At 57.5% G+C, this 12,616-nt stretch overlaps 1 protein-coding gene across 2 annotated transcripts in view; it reads right to left on the bottom strand.

The window, feature by feature from the left end:
• Window positions 1-12,366, bottom strand: part of Sord (sorbitol dehydrogenase) — a 27,915-nt gene extending 15,549 nt beyond the window's left edge. The window contains exons 1-2 of one of the 2 annotated variants that reach the window (XM_005376745.2): window positions 12,150-12,366; window positions 1,735-1,768 (exon numbers count right to left, since the gene is read on the bottom strand). In XM_005376745.2, coding sequence (XP_005376802.1) covers window positions 1,735-1,768; window positions 12,150-12,215 — 100 coding nt within the window. In that variant the 5' untranslated portion in view covers window positions 12,216-12,366. Of the gene's footprint in view, window positions 1-1,734; window positions 1,769-8,062; window positions 8,180-12,149 lie in introns of those variants that run through there. The other variant, XM_013510316.1, reaches the window with a different exon arrangement.
• Window positions 12,367-12,616: the final 250 nt, after the last annotated feature.

The raw sequence follows: 12,616 nt of genomic DNA on the forward strand, positions 1-12,616 counted from the left end.
GGAACTGAAGACTCGCTCTAAGTACATGAACACTGACTCGCTCAGTTGTAGTAACCATTTCACAGCGTTTATAGGCCTCAAACTGTAATGTTGTACACCTTAAACAGATGATTTTATTCGTCAATGATCTCAACAAAAAATGAAAGTAAATAAATAAAGGAAATTTAAAAAGGAAGCAGGCTGCGGATGTGACTCAGTGGTAGGGTACTTGCTTAGCATGTCTGAGGTCCTCGGCTCAGTCCCCAGCACCACAGATAAAATTTTGCTTGCTGTGGTGGTGCACGCCAGTAGTCCCAGCACTCTAGGAGGCTGAGGCAGGAGAATCACAAGGTCAATCACAGACCCGGCAACTGATCAAGTTATTGAAACCCCATCTCAAAATAAAAAACACAAAAGGATTGGGGGATGTGGCTCTGTGTGAAGGCCCTGGGTTCAATCCCCAGTTCCACCAAGAAAAAAAAAAAATCCAATCTGACTTGGCAGGATTTTCGCTGAGCTACACTCTCCTTTCCAGTCCAGCGCAGTAAGAGACAAGGAGCTCCTCTGAGTCTAGGGCGGCCCTTTTCGGCCAGCTCTGGAATCAACACCTCACTCAGGACACAGTGAGGTCCTCCTCCACTGCTGCGAACACGATATCCTGGGCAGAATGTTTAAGCCGAGTCCACACGACCAGCTCAGCACTGATAGCGCGGCCCTTGTCTTATCGCTGTCGGTCAGAACTCGCTGACCTCTGAGCAGCAAGGCTCCGGCCTTCACCCCAATGGGCAAAGCTGCAGCGGGGGCAGGACGGGGGACGCAGCCCAAGTCACCAAGGACGGGAAGGGGACCTGTGTGGTCTACAGGTTCTCTGCCCACGGCCCTGCAGATGAAGAAGCGGGCTTCAGGGTGTGAGGCCTACAGGAGCGGGACAGACGGGCCAGGCGCCTGCCCGTGGGGCACCCTCTGGGCCTGGCTGACTGGGGCTCCGTCAGGTCCTCCCACTCCTGGCCAGCCTGGCGCTCGGTCCCCAGCCTTCCTGGAAATGCTGGCTCTGCGCGCCCCGTGTTGATTGAAAGATTAAGCACTGTGGACTCACTGCTTCTCGGTGTTTGGGGTAGGGTTAGGGTGTGATTGGCCACCCCAGTGTGGCGCAGAGGGCACGCAGTCATAGGTCGCAAGAGGAATGGCTCTGGGCTTGGTCCCTGCACTTCCATCGAGAAGTCTGTGGGACAGGTCAGCAATACTGGGGATTGATGCCAGGCGTGCTGGCGCAAGCCTGTCATCCCAGCACTCAGGAGGCTGAGGCAGGAGGATTGCTGTGAGTTTGAGGCCAGCCTGGGCTACACAGTGAGTTCCAGACCAGCCTGAGCTACCCACTACCCAGCAAGACCACTGTGGCCCTGCAGATGCAGAAGCAGGCTTCGGGGTGCAAGGCCTACAGGAATGGGACAGAGAGGCCAGGCACCTGCCCCCCAGAAAAATTCTGGGGACTAAGTCAAGGCTCCTTCACACAGAGCAACATCCTCAGCCCTTTCTTAATTTTTATTTTGAGACAGGATCTCGCTAAGTCACTAAGTTGCCAAGGTTGGGCTTGAATTTGCCATCTGGCAGGCCCCGCGTCCCAGAGTGTGTGTTTGTTTTTTTTAATGGGAGCAAGAGCATGAACAGTAGGAAAACAGGAGCAGGGGAACAATGCAGACGTCTCCGAGATAAACAGGTAAGAGAACATCCCAGCTCTGTTTCCCACAGACCTACCGTCTGGGCCAGGCTCCGGGACGGGGTAGTTCTCCTGGAAGAGACAAACAGCAAAGCCATCAGTGCTTCACAACTCGGCTGCACCCGCACTTCCCATTTTAAAAAATTAAAGTGAGCTTTCATTTAAAAATTTCTTCTCACCGGGCGTGGTGGCGCACGCCTGTAATCCCAGCACTCGGGAGGCTGAGGCAGGAAGATCGTTGCGAGTTCGAGACCAGCCTGGGCTACAAAGTGAGCTCAAGGCCAGCCTGAACTGCATAGCAAGACCCTGTCTCAAAAAGACTAAAAAAGAAAATAAAAATTTCCTCTCTGCAGGTGTGGTGGCACACGCCTGTGATCCTGAGGCAGAAGGGTCGCTGTGAGTTCCAGGCCAGCCTGGGTTACATAGTGAGTTCAAAACCAGCTTGGACTACACAGTAACCCCGTCTCAAACAACACAAAACGGATTACCCTCAGAACTCACACAAGCGCAGCACACACTGCTGCAGGTGTAGACGGGGCGGCTCAGTGACTGTGTGGCCTCCGCTGGCCAAGGCGGGGACCAGCCCAGCCTCGGTGCCCACCCTGCCCGCAGGCACACTGAGAACGCTCTCCTCGTCCCGGTGCTGCCGCACAGGGACAAAGTTCTGAAGCTGGTCGCTCCCTGGGACAACCACTGCGCTGGCGCCAGAGGTGCAATCTCAGGTCCTGGCTGACTCGAGCCACGGCCTCACCCCGCCCTCTTGCCCAGGACGCAGGAGCAAGCCCGCCAGATGCGCCAGGGCAAGAGGGACCTTGGACTGCCTGGCGTGCGGGGTTCCTGCACCCCGCAAAGGCACAGTATCTCTGGTGTGGGCCACGCCCGGGAAAGGCGGAGGGGGCTTCCCGCTATAGACCACCAGCGGTGGCAGGGTTCACTCACAAAGCTCCTTCCCGAGCCAAATGGCGGGGCAGTTCTGGCCACCAGGAGGCAGTCCGCCAGGCAGCCACAGCGCACTGCTCCCTGCGTGACTTTGCGGGCACGGAGGAGAGCGGCGAAGGGGTGGCGAGCGTCACAGGCCTCGAGGGCCGAGCCCGCCCAGAAGCCCAGGGCTGGACCCCCGGCGGGGACGCTTGGGGCTCCAGCAGGTGCGTCTGAGCCATGCTGGCTTCCACGGTCCCCGCCGCACCCCAGGATGCAGCGGTTCTCTCCTCCAGGGAGACACAGCGCCGTCACCCTGGCGAGCGGACGGCGAGCCCCATGCAGAGCGCTCCGGGAGGAGGCACCGCCCGAAGCGGCTGCTTCCAAGGCACCTGGCACTAACCCACCGCCTGCACAGCGCCCGCAGACGCTGCTCGCGCTGTCACGCTATCTTTTAAACTTTGAGACAGGGTCTTGTTAAGTTGCCCAGACTGGCCTTGAACTCTCGATCCTCCTGCCTCAGCCTCCCGATTAGCTGCAATTATAAGCACGCACCACTGTGCCCAGCCCAAAGACCAAGCCTGCCAGCTCTCCAGCACCAGGTACGGGGGCGTCAGACACACGTGGTGGCACCTGTTAAACAACTCTCCCCAAAAGAGTGCCTCCTGGGGACTGGCCCTCTCCACAGAGGAAGCACAGGGCTACCTGAACCCTTCCAATGGAAGAAAGCCCAAGCAGCTACGATTGCTGATGGTCCTGGACGGGCACTGAGCAACGCAGCCTCTGTGTTAGGTGCTGTGTGCTAAGTACTGTACTGGCACCATCTCATTTAATCCCCCTAACACCCCTAGGTTGCTACATCCTATGATCCCATTTGCCAGATGCTAAGCCCGAGGGACTGCAAGACCAGGCAAACTGCCCGAGGTACAGCTAAGGCAGTTAACGGTGGAGCTGCATCCAAAGGAGCCCACTTGGCTGCTGGGCCTGGTGGCATGTGCCTATGGTCCCAGCTGCTTGGGAGGCTGAGGCAGGAGGACTGCATGAGCCTGGGAGTTCAAAGCCAGGTTGCTAACATAGTAAGAGCCTATCTCCAAATAAATAAAAGAAAGAAAGAAAAGAAAAGAGAGGGAAGCTGGATATACAGGGAAAGCACTTGAGGAAGCCTGGCAAGCGTGAGGTTGTGAGTTCAATTCCCGGTACTGGGAAAAAAAAGAACAAAACTTTAATGATTCAAAGGTAGGAAAAAAAGAAAAGACCCCCATCTAGAAACGGCCACCATGTCGGACGTAGTAGTGCACACCTGTAATCCTGCAGGCCTGTAATCCTAGCACTTGGGAGGCTGAGGCAGGAGGATGGTTCTAAGTTTGAGACCAGGCCAGGCGTGGTGGCGCACTCCTGTAATCCCAGCACTGGGGAGGCTGAGGCAGGAGGATCACTGTGAGTTTGAAACCAGCCTGGGCTACAAAGTGAGCTCAAGGGTATGAACTACACAGCGAGACCCTGTCTCAAAAAGACAAACACAAAAAACTAAGTTTGAGACCAGCCTGGGCTACCGAGTGAGCTCAAGGGCAGCCTCAACTGCATAGTGAGACCCTGTCTCAAAAAAAAGACAAAAAAGAAATGGCCACCTTTAGGAGAGCTGCCACCAACACCCTCCTCAAAGAAGTTACCGGCCCCACACGTGCATTAGACTGAATACAGTTCTGCTGTACTGGGTGAAACTCGAAACCGAAAGTTAGTGGAGGCTGGAGCCCGAGGCCTGGACCCCGTCGTGCGCGCGGCCCTTCAGGGTCAGGCTCCGGGACGCACTGTCGCGCGGCCGCCTCCGTCCAGGCTCAGGGCAGGGCCAGGCGCGGGGAGCCCCGGGTCCCCTAGAGCACCGCCGCGACCTCGGATCCGAATCGCTCCGACCAGGCAGCGCGCCGCGCGGACACGAGAGGGCGCTGTGCCCACAGCCCGGCTTTTCCGGGGCTCCAGGGAGACCTGAAAACCGCACCCCTCCGCCTTCACCTCTCCCTCTCCTCGCCGCCCCTGGGCACCGCACGTCCGGCCGGCCGCCGCCTCCCCTCTCCGCCGGGGCGCGAGACACGGCCTGGCGCCGGGACCCCACGACGCCCGCCCCCTTGCTCGGCGCTGGCCGCGTGCTCTGCGGCTCCCGGGGGCGCGCGCCTTCCTTCAGCCTGCGCCCCGCTCCCGCCGCCCCCAGCTGGCCGGTGGCTCGGGGCCCGCGCATCCCCAGCAGGGCGAGGTCCTGGGTTCGGGGCCGCAGCACCCCTCGCCCGCTGCCCCAACCCCCTCGAGCGCCCCAGCTTTCGTGTTTTATTCGCACTACCGCCTTCTTCATTCCCAGGTCGGGTCCCTGAACAGGATTTCCTTCCCTGCGTGCCGGGAGGGAGCGGGTGGCGGGACCTGGGTAGCCTCGAGGGTCTGTCCGGCGCTCCGGCCCTCTCCCCCGACCCCACACACCGCTCCACCCCTCCAGCCGGGGCTCCAGCGCCTGCTCTGGAAGTGCTCTTCCTAAATGTTATCCGACTCCCAGACACACCCCGAGGAGCCCAAATGTGCACCTCCTGGCCGCAGCCTCGCGGCCGCTTTCCTCCCAGCCGGAGACCAAGTCCTCGCCCCCAGCACTTCTGGCCTGAGGCGCAGCTGGGCCGCAGCCCAGGAGAACCCCGGGAGGGCGCCTCCCCTGCGGCGGTCCTTAGGGCTCTGCGGCGCACTGCTGCCCCGGGCAGGTGCAACCTCAGTGCCCTCGGTCTCCTCTTTCAGATCACCAAGATCATCGCACAAGCCAGGGCTGACCCCAAAGAAACAGGCTCGCTCGCCTACAAAAGAAATAAAATCAAAGTCCTGTTTCCATGATTACATCACCGCGAGGGCCCCGCTCTGGACGACCCTGTCCTTGCATGCAAAGGGACTTTGTCCTCACACTGTACGGGGGAAGCTGTTTTCCTGTGGCTTTGGTGCCAACTTTAAGAAGATCTGAAGCTGGGCGCGGTAGCGCTCGCCTGTAATCCCAGTATGTGGGAGGCTGAGGCAGGAGGATCCTTTTGAGTTCAAGACCAGCCTGGGCTATAAAGTGAGTTCAAGGCCAGCTGGAACTGCATAGCAAGACCCTGTCTCAAAAAGACAAGAAAAAAAAAAGAGATCTGACTTCGCTTTAAAAACCTGGGATGGGGGCTGGGGATTTAGCTCAGCGGCAAAGCGCCTGCCTGGTAAGCGCAAGGTTGTGAGTTTGGTTCCTGGTACCAGAGAAAAACCAAAAAAATAAAAAATAAAAACCTGGGATGGCCGGACACGGTGGCGCATGCCTCTCATCCTAGTACTTGGGAGGCCGAGGCAGGAGGATCCTTGCGAATTCGAGACCAGCCTGGGCTACAAAGTGGGCTCAAGACCAGCCTGAACTGCACAGGGAGACCCTATCTCAAAAAAAAAAAAAAAAAGACAAAATAAAAAAGACTGGGATTTGGAAGGAAGTGAAGCAGAATTTCGGATTTGGAAGGAAATGAAGCAAGATTTCAGCAGTTTTTTGCTGTGTACTTGTTTTCTGAGACAGAGTCAGTCTTCCTACGTAGCTCAGGCTGGCCTGAACTGAACTCAGTATGCAGCCCAAGCCAGTCTTGAATTTGCAGGGGATTTTCCTGCTTTTGCCTCCCGAGTGCGGGGATCACAGCTGTGCACCACCATGCCAAGCTTCCAGCAGGGTTTTTAGCTTGCTTCTGTCAACTGTGAAGAGGGTAAAGCTGCTCCCACTGCCTTAGCAGGAGGGACAGTGGCAGGACAGAAAGGAGAGTGGTGTGGGAAGCCAGCTGCAGCCTGGCCCCAGGTCCCTGCGAACGGATGCCTTTCTGCCCCTTGCTCCTCACGCCAGGCCCCTGTGACCCTGACAGAGCAGGAGAGCCTATGTCAGCTCCCCTTCCCCTCCATTCTCCCTGAACTTGAGCCCGTGAAGGGCATCAGGCAGGTGGGAGGGAAAGCCAAAGGTTCCCATTGATCATTCTCTCCCAGTGGGCTTTGTTCTGCCCCAGGTCCTGGCACACGGGGTCAAAGTCAGGGCTTGGCCTGCTCTCAAAGCCCAGGGAGCTGGTCCTCTGCCAAGCCAGTTCCCTCCAGCCTTTGTTCTCCTGATAACAATCTTTCTAAAATGCAAATCTGTTTACAGTCCCCAGTGGCCCTGGAAAATCCTGTATCCCTCCCAGAGCAGCCCCTCTGCCCGTGGTCACCCTCCCTGGGAAGAATGACCCCATCCTTTGAGCTCCCTCATGAGGTCGGGCACGGTGGTGCACACCGGACATCCCAGCACTCAGGAGGCTGAGGCAGGAGGATCAAGTTCAAGGCCTGGGCTATGTAGTGTGTTCAAGGCGAGCCTGAACTGTATCACTGTATAGGCCCTGAGGCCCCCGAAGTCCCATGGGAACTCAGGGGAACTGAGGTTTGGCCCCATGGTGAGGTGTCTGGGGACACAGTCAGTGTCCAGCGGGCAGTCATATTCCTGGGAGTGACTGTACGGGGCCCCTTCCTGCAAGGTGCCTTCCCTGTCATTGCCAGGCTTGGAAGGACATCTCTTCCTCTCCCTCGCAGGTCCCTGCCCACCGGGCATTAAATCCTCACAGCATGGCTAAAGGACAATTTAATTCTCAGCAATGGGAAACACCCAGAAGTTCCTTCCCGACTCAGATCGTGAGAACTCGACCTTCCGTTAACGTGTGAATGTTTCTTTACCCTGAGCAGAACACCAACACGCTGAGCTCCTTCCTCTGCACGATGGAGGACGCTCAGCGCTCTGCTCTGTGTAACCGAATATGTGTGTGGTTTTTAAACTTGTTGAGCCAAATATCACTTTGCAGAATCTGCACAGATTTTCCCTAGTAAATAATGTTCTTAGTGTAAGTCTGGCTTTGGGAAAACTGCCAGCTTTAACAGCCATGAGGAGAGACTTACACATCTGTACATCTTCCTGTCATGCAGTTCTTCTTCTTGCACTACTCGAGGCCTTGCACACTCAAGGCAAGTGTCTGGCCACTGAGCCGCTCCTCCAGATCTTTTTTGTTTTGAGACAGGATCTCACTAGGTTGCAAAGTTGCAATGGTATAGCCTCAAACTCATCATCGTCCTGCCTCAGCCTCCTAAGTAGCTAGGATTACAGGCAAGTACTACGTACCACCACGTCTGGTTCATCATGTAATTTTAAAAGAGAAAGTTCCCTTGAACACATACTTCAGAACAGGGCTACTTTTCCATGTTAGAACCCTGTAAGCAGTGTTTCTTGCTCCTGCAGCTTTGAGGGGAAAGTGTTAGCTTTGCGGCTCTGGGCCTTTCACGGGAGGACCCTGCCTGCCTTTTCGTAGCTGCGGGCTGAGATGCAGTTTGCTGGGTTTCATTTCTTGTTTAGAACTTGAAGCGGTTTATCTGGTTTGGGTTTTGTTTTGCTGTTGAAGCACGACTTACATCACGAGAAGGCAGGGATCTCTCTGGGCTGTTTGCTAGCCCCAGCTCTTCCCGCAGGAGTCGGCCACGCTGCTTTCGCCCCCAGGGAGCAGCAGACTGCTAAGCTTTGCGCCCACTCTCCCGGGCCACGCGGCCTGCAGCGCCGCCCTCCCAGGAATCCCTGCGGTTTAAGCCAGAGGCTCATTTAATCCGACGCTGGAGAAGCAGCAGGCTCTGTCTGCTGACAAAACCAGGCAGAGAAAGGGCGCCAGACGGGGCTGAGATGGCCTCAGGGTTGGAGCGCTTGCCTAGCAGGGCAGGGCCCTGGCCTTGATCCCCAGCACTGGAGAAAACAAAAAAAAAAAAAGAGGGGGAGATAGACAGGACGCCCAGAAACACCGGAGCTGCTGAGTATTCATGAACCTCATATAGTTTCCTTCTCCCCGCCCAAAATTCTAACAGCAGAGCACACGGGGCCAGGCTAGGACGCATCTAAGGGGCTGTACCGCATAAAGGGTGATCTTGTTTAAAAACTATGATCACTGCAGTTCTTCTGCTGACTCACATCTAAACCTAATGCTGGCCCACATTTCCTCTTCCTTTTATAATTAAGCAACACCAACCCAAGAGTCTAAAATGATTATTTTTCCTCTGCCTTCTTCTCTGCTCTCAGAGCAAACCACGGCACCATCATCCACCTCCCCTGCAGGGCGCTGGGGCCTGGCATGTGTTGTTTCAGGTCTGGATGCCAGGGCCACAGCTGGAAGAGCTGGTTTTCAGGAAGCAGGGAGGCCGTGCACAGCCCTGCCCTGCACCCTTGCTGGTCGGTGAGGTAATGCACAAGGGGGCAGTTAGAACCGTTGCCATGCCAACACAGCCCAAAAACATTGCCCCTTGCTGGTTGGAAATAAAAATAAAACCGGCCTCCATCAGACAGCTCGGAGGCACGTGCCTGGCACGGGTGGGCACGCGAGGCACTCTGACTCCCTGGGTCAGGACCCTCACCAGTCTAGCTAACCAGCCTGCTCCTCACCCGCACTGACAGCAGCTTCTGTGCAGAAACACCCAAGCTCAGGAACCAGTACTTTATTTTCCAATAAAAAGCAACCTCTGGATTTCCCAACACTGACCCAAGAGCTGGGCGTGGTGGTGCACGCCTGTAACCCCAGCACTCAGGAGGCTGAGGCAGGAGGATTGTGGTGAATTCGAGGCCAGCCTCAGCTATAAAGTGACCTCAAGGCCAGCCCGAACTGCATAGCAAGACCCTGTTTCAAAAAGACAAAAAAAAAAAAAAAAAATTGACCAAAGAGGCATACAGGAAGCTGTCTCCAGTGGAATACAAGGAGTTGCCGGGCCAGCACCACGACAGTGTGACTGAGAACTGCCCCTGAGGCTGAAGGTCGTGGCCTTTACCCCTTGCTGCTGAGACGTCTCAGTGTCAATGCTCCCGGGCAGGGGCTATCTCCGCAGGCAGCCCACGGCCCTCACACTCCTGACACTCCTAATCGTCACTCCCCGCTAACACTCGCCCAGCGCAGGACCAGGAATCTGAAGCAGGAAATAACTTGCTGAGTCCCGCAGCTCACAGTGGCCCCAAAGCTGGAGCGAAATCCCGCTGGGTCTGACTTGGCTCTGACCCCGGGCGGTGCCCCTTGGAGGAGAACCCTGGAAAGCTCACAGCGTTTGCAGAGGGGCTCTAGGCGTCTCTCCTCACCAACCTGGTCCCCGCTTCCCCTGGAAGCGGCCCACTTTATCTATCTAAAGTGGGAGGGTTGGTCCTTAGATCTTAGGTGTTTCTTTTTCCCCATTTTGAGAAGAAATCACCAGTTTCCACACATTTGAGTGTGTCCACGTGCCGGGCACCCCGTCCACTCAGCACCCTAAGGCTCTGTCCCCTGTGGTGGGCGAGATGACCACTGCCTACGCAGGAAGAGCTGGAGGTTTGCTCTCCTCGGGTGAGCTGGCGGGGCTGGGGCTGGGTGTCCTCCCGCACTAGAGCCACATGGCACCTTGCATTTGCCATGGATGCCAGGTGTGGCCGGCAGCAAGGCCACAGCACGGGAAGGGTCCAGGAACCCTGGACCCTGCCCTGCACCACCCAGGAGGGCATGAGGGTCAACTCCTGTGGGCTGCTGGGCTCCTCTCAGAAGGGAAAACGTTCCAGTTCTCCGCCTGCCCTGAATCTCCTCTGAAATTCACGTCCAGCCTGGCCTAGGGTTCTGCAGCTACCACTGCTGACTTTGTCTATTTGGCTCAGCAAATGTGGGATTCATTTCTCTCTCCCCAAAACTTTCCTGGGACTGTTCCTCCCTGTTGCTATCTCCAACTGACTACAAGCCCATCTACCTTAAGGAAGAGGGTCAAGACGGGCGAGATAGCACACACCTGTAATCCCAGCACTCAGGAGGCTGAGGCAGGAGGATCACCATGAGGAGGCCAGCCTGGACTACGCAGTGAGTTCAAGTTCAGCGGATTTGAGGGGCAGAGATACCTCACTAGGGAACCTGGTGGGGTACCTCCGCGGAGTCCGCTGGAAAGGGGAGACCCCACCTGAGAAGGTCTGCAAGGGCCCAGGTCTGTGCTAGGTCACAGTGGCCCGAGGCAGCATGAGCCTCTGCTGGTGGCCCTTATGGCCCCTCTTGGGGCTGTCTCCATGGAAACACCGGCTGGAGTCTGCCCTCCAGGGTGGAGGGTGAGTTTAGGAGAAGCCACCCCTAGCCCATCTTTTCGGCTGGCATCAAAGCCCTGGCAGGCTGTAACTGTTTACTCCCATCTCCCTTGGGAGTGAGCCCGGGCTGTGTGCCCCCCTTGCTGAGCACAGGGCAGGTACAGCTCCTTCAGTAAATGTTTGTAAAATGAAGCAAGCTGGAAATAAAATGAAGCAACTTGTAAAGTGCTCTGTACGCTGTGGAGAGAGGTCACCCTCGCCCTTTCTGGTGGGTTCGTCTGCCACGTATTGCAGTAGACAGTGTCACTTTCCTTCAGGACCTGGGGGAGTCCCCAGAGCCAGTGGAACCGGTGCTAGCACAGGAGTCTGCACTCCGAGGTCCTGTCCCGGCTCTGTTAGGTGACCGAGTCTGTCCTGCTGGGCACCTGACGCTCTTCAGCTTAGGAACTGGAGTTGGTTCTGGGCAAGAGTTCTTGGTCTGGGGCCCACAGAGGAAATGAAAGGAGGTTGCTGTCAAACTCAGTCTGTTCCCACTCTGTGGAAAGACAGCCACAGATTTTTTTTTTTTTTTTTTTGTCTTTTTGAGACAGGGTCTCACTATGCAGCTCAGGCTGGCCCTGAGCTCACTTTGTAGCCTGGGCTGGTCTCAAACTTGCAATGATCCTCCTGCCTCAGCCTCCGGAGTGCTGGGATTACAGGCGTGCACTGCCATGCCCCGTGAGCCACAGATTCTTAACCAGTCAGGAACTGTTAACCTGCATAATCTGACTCTCTACAATGCAGATCTTGGAGCATGTTTGTTTGCTTTTGTTTTGTTGTGTTGGGCAACACCGGAGATGGCCCCCAGAGACTGAACTACAGTCCCAGGGTGTCACTGAATTGCCCGGGCTGGTCTCAATCTTTTGACCCTTCTGCTTCGGCCTCTTGAGCAGCTGGTGCATGTTCTTTACAGGGGAAGGAGGTACCCAGTACCCGTCCCACACGGTGAATGCCACCGCAGGCCCATCAGAGATAGGCTTTGTCACGGGGACGCTGGACTGTGCACAGCGCTGACTCAGCAGCTCCCTGAACTTTGGTCTCTGCAGCCAGGGGCAGAAGCTGGGTCTAAGGTGGAGAGAGAGAAGCAGAAATTCCTAAAGTCAAGGCAGACAGTACAGAGTACAAGCCTGGGAGAGGAGCCTGATGTAGGCGAAGGGAGATGCGAGAGAAGCCCGAGCGGGCACTGGGCGCGGGGACCCTCGGGTCCCAACCATCGGGAGCCTCTGTCCGCCCAGGGCTGCATCCGGAGACTGCAGCGCGGGAGGCTCCGATCCGTGGGCAACGTCGGCAACGGTCACGGCGCGGCCGCGTGCCAGAGCCGGGGGCACCGAGCCCACCCGGCGGCGACACCGCGGCCGCCGCCCCGCCCGCCGCACCCCGCGGCGCCCCCGCGTCCTTTACCAGGCGAAGGTCCCCGGGGCCGTGCACCACCAGGGACAGGTTCTCGGCCTTGGCCGGCGCAGCCATGTCGCTTGGGCTCGGGTGGTGGAGGCCGGAGTCGGCGGGACGCGCGGTGGTGGTTCTGGTCCCGGCCCTGCGAGCGGTCCGGGGTCAGGGGCGGAAGGCGGAGCCTGGCCTCGCGGGCGCGCGACGGGGCGGGGCCTCCACGCGCTGGCAGGGGGCGGGGCCTGCGGGGGCCGGCCAATGGGGCGGGGCCTCCTTGGCATTAACGGGCTATGTAGGTTCGCGCAGGGGCGGGACTGGCGTGGGGGCGGGGCCTCACTGGCGTTAACGGGGTATGTAGGTTGGCGCAGGGGCGGGACTTGCGTGGGGGCAGGGCCTTCTTGGCGTTAACGGAGTATGTAGGTTGGCGCAGGGGCGGGACTTGCGTGGGGGCGGGGCGTCCTTGGTGTTAACGGCGGGTCTGG

The sequence above is a fragment of the Chinchilla lanigera genome, unplaced genomic scaffold (assembly GCF_000276665.1).
Source record: "Chinchilla lanigera isolate Chin_1 unplaced genomic scaffold, ChiLan1.0 scaffold00008, whole genome shotgun sequence".
NCBI lineage: Eukaryota > Metazoa > Chordata > Mammalia > Rodentia > Chinchillidae > Chinchilla > Chinchilla lanigera.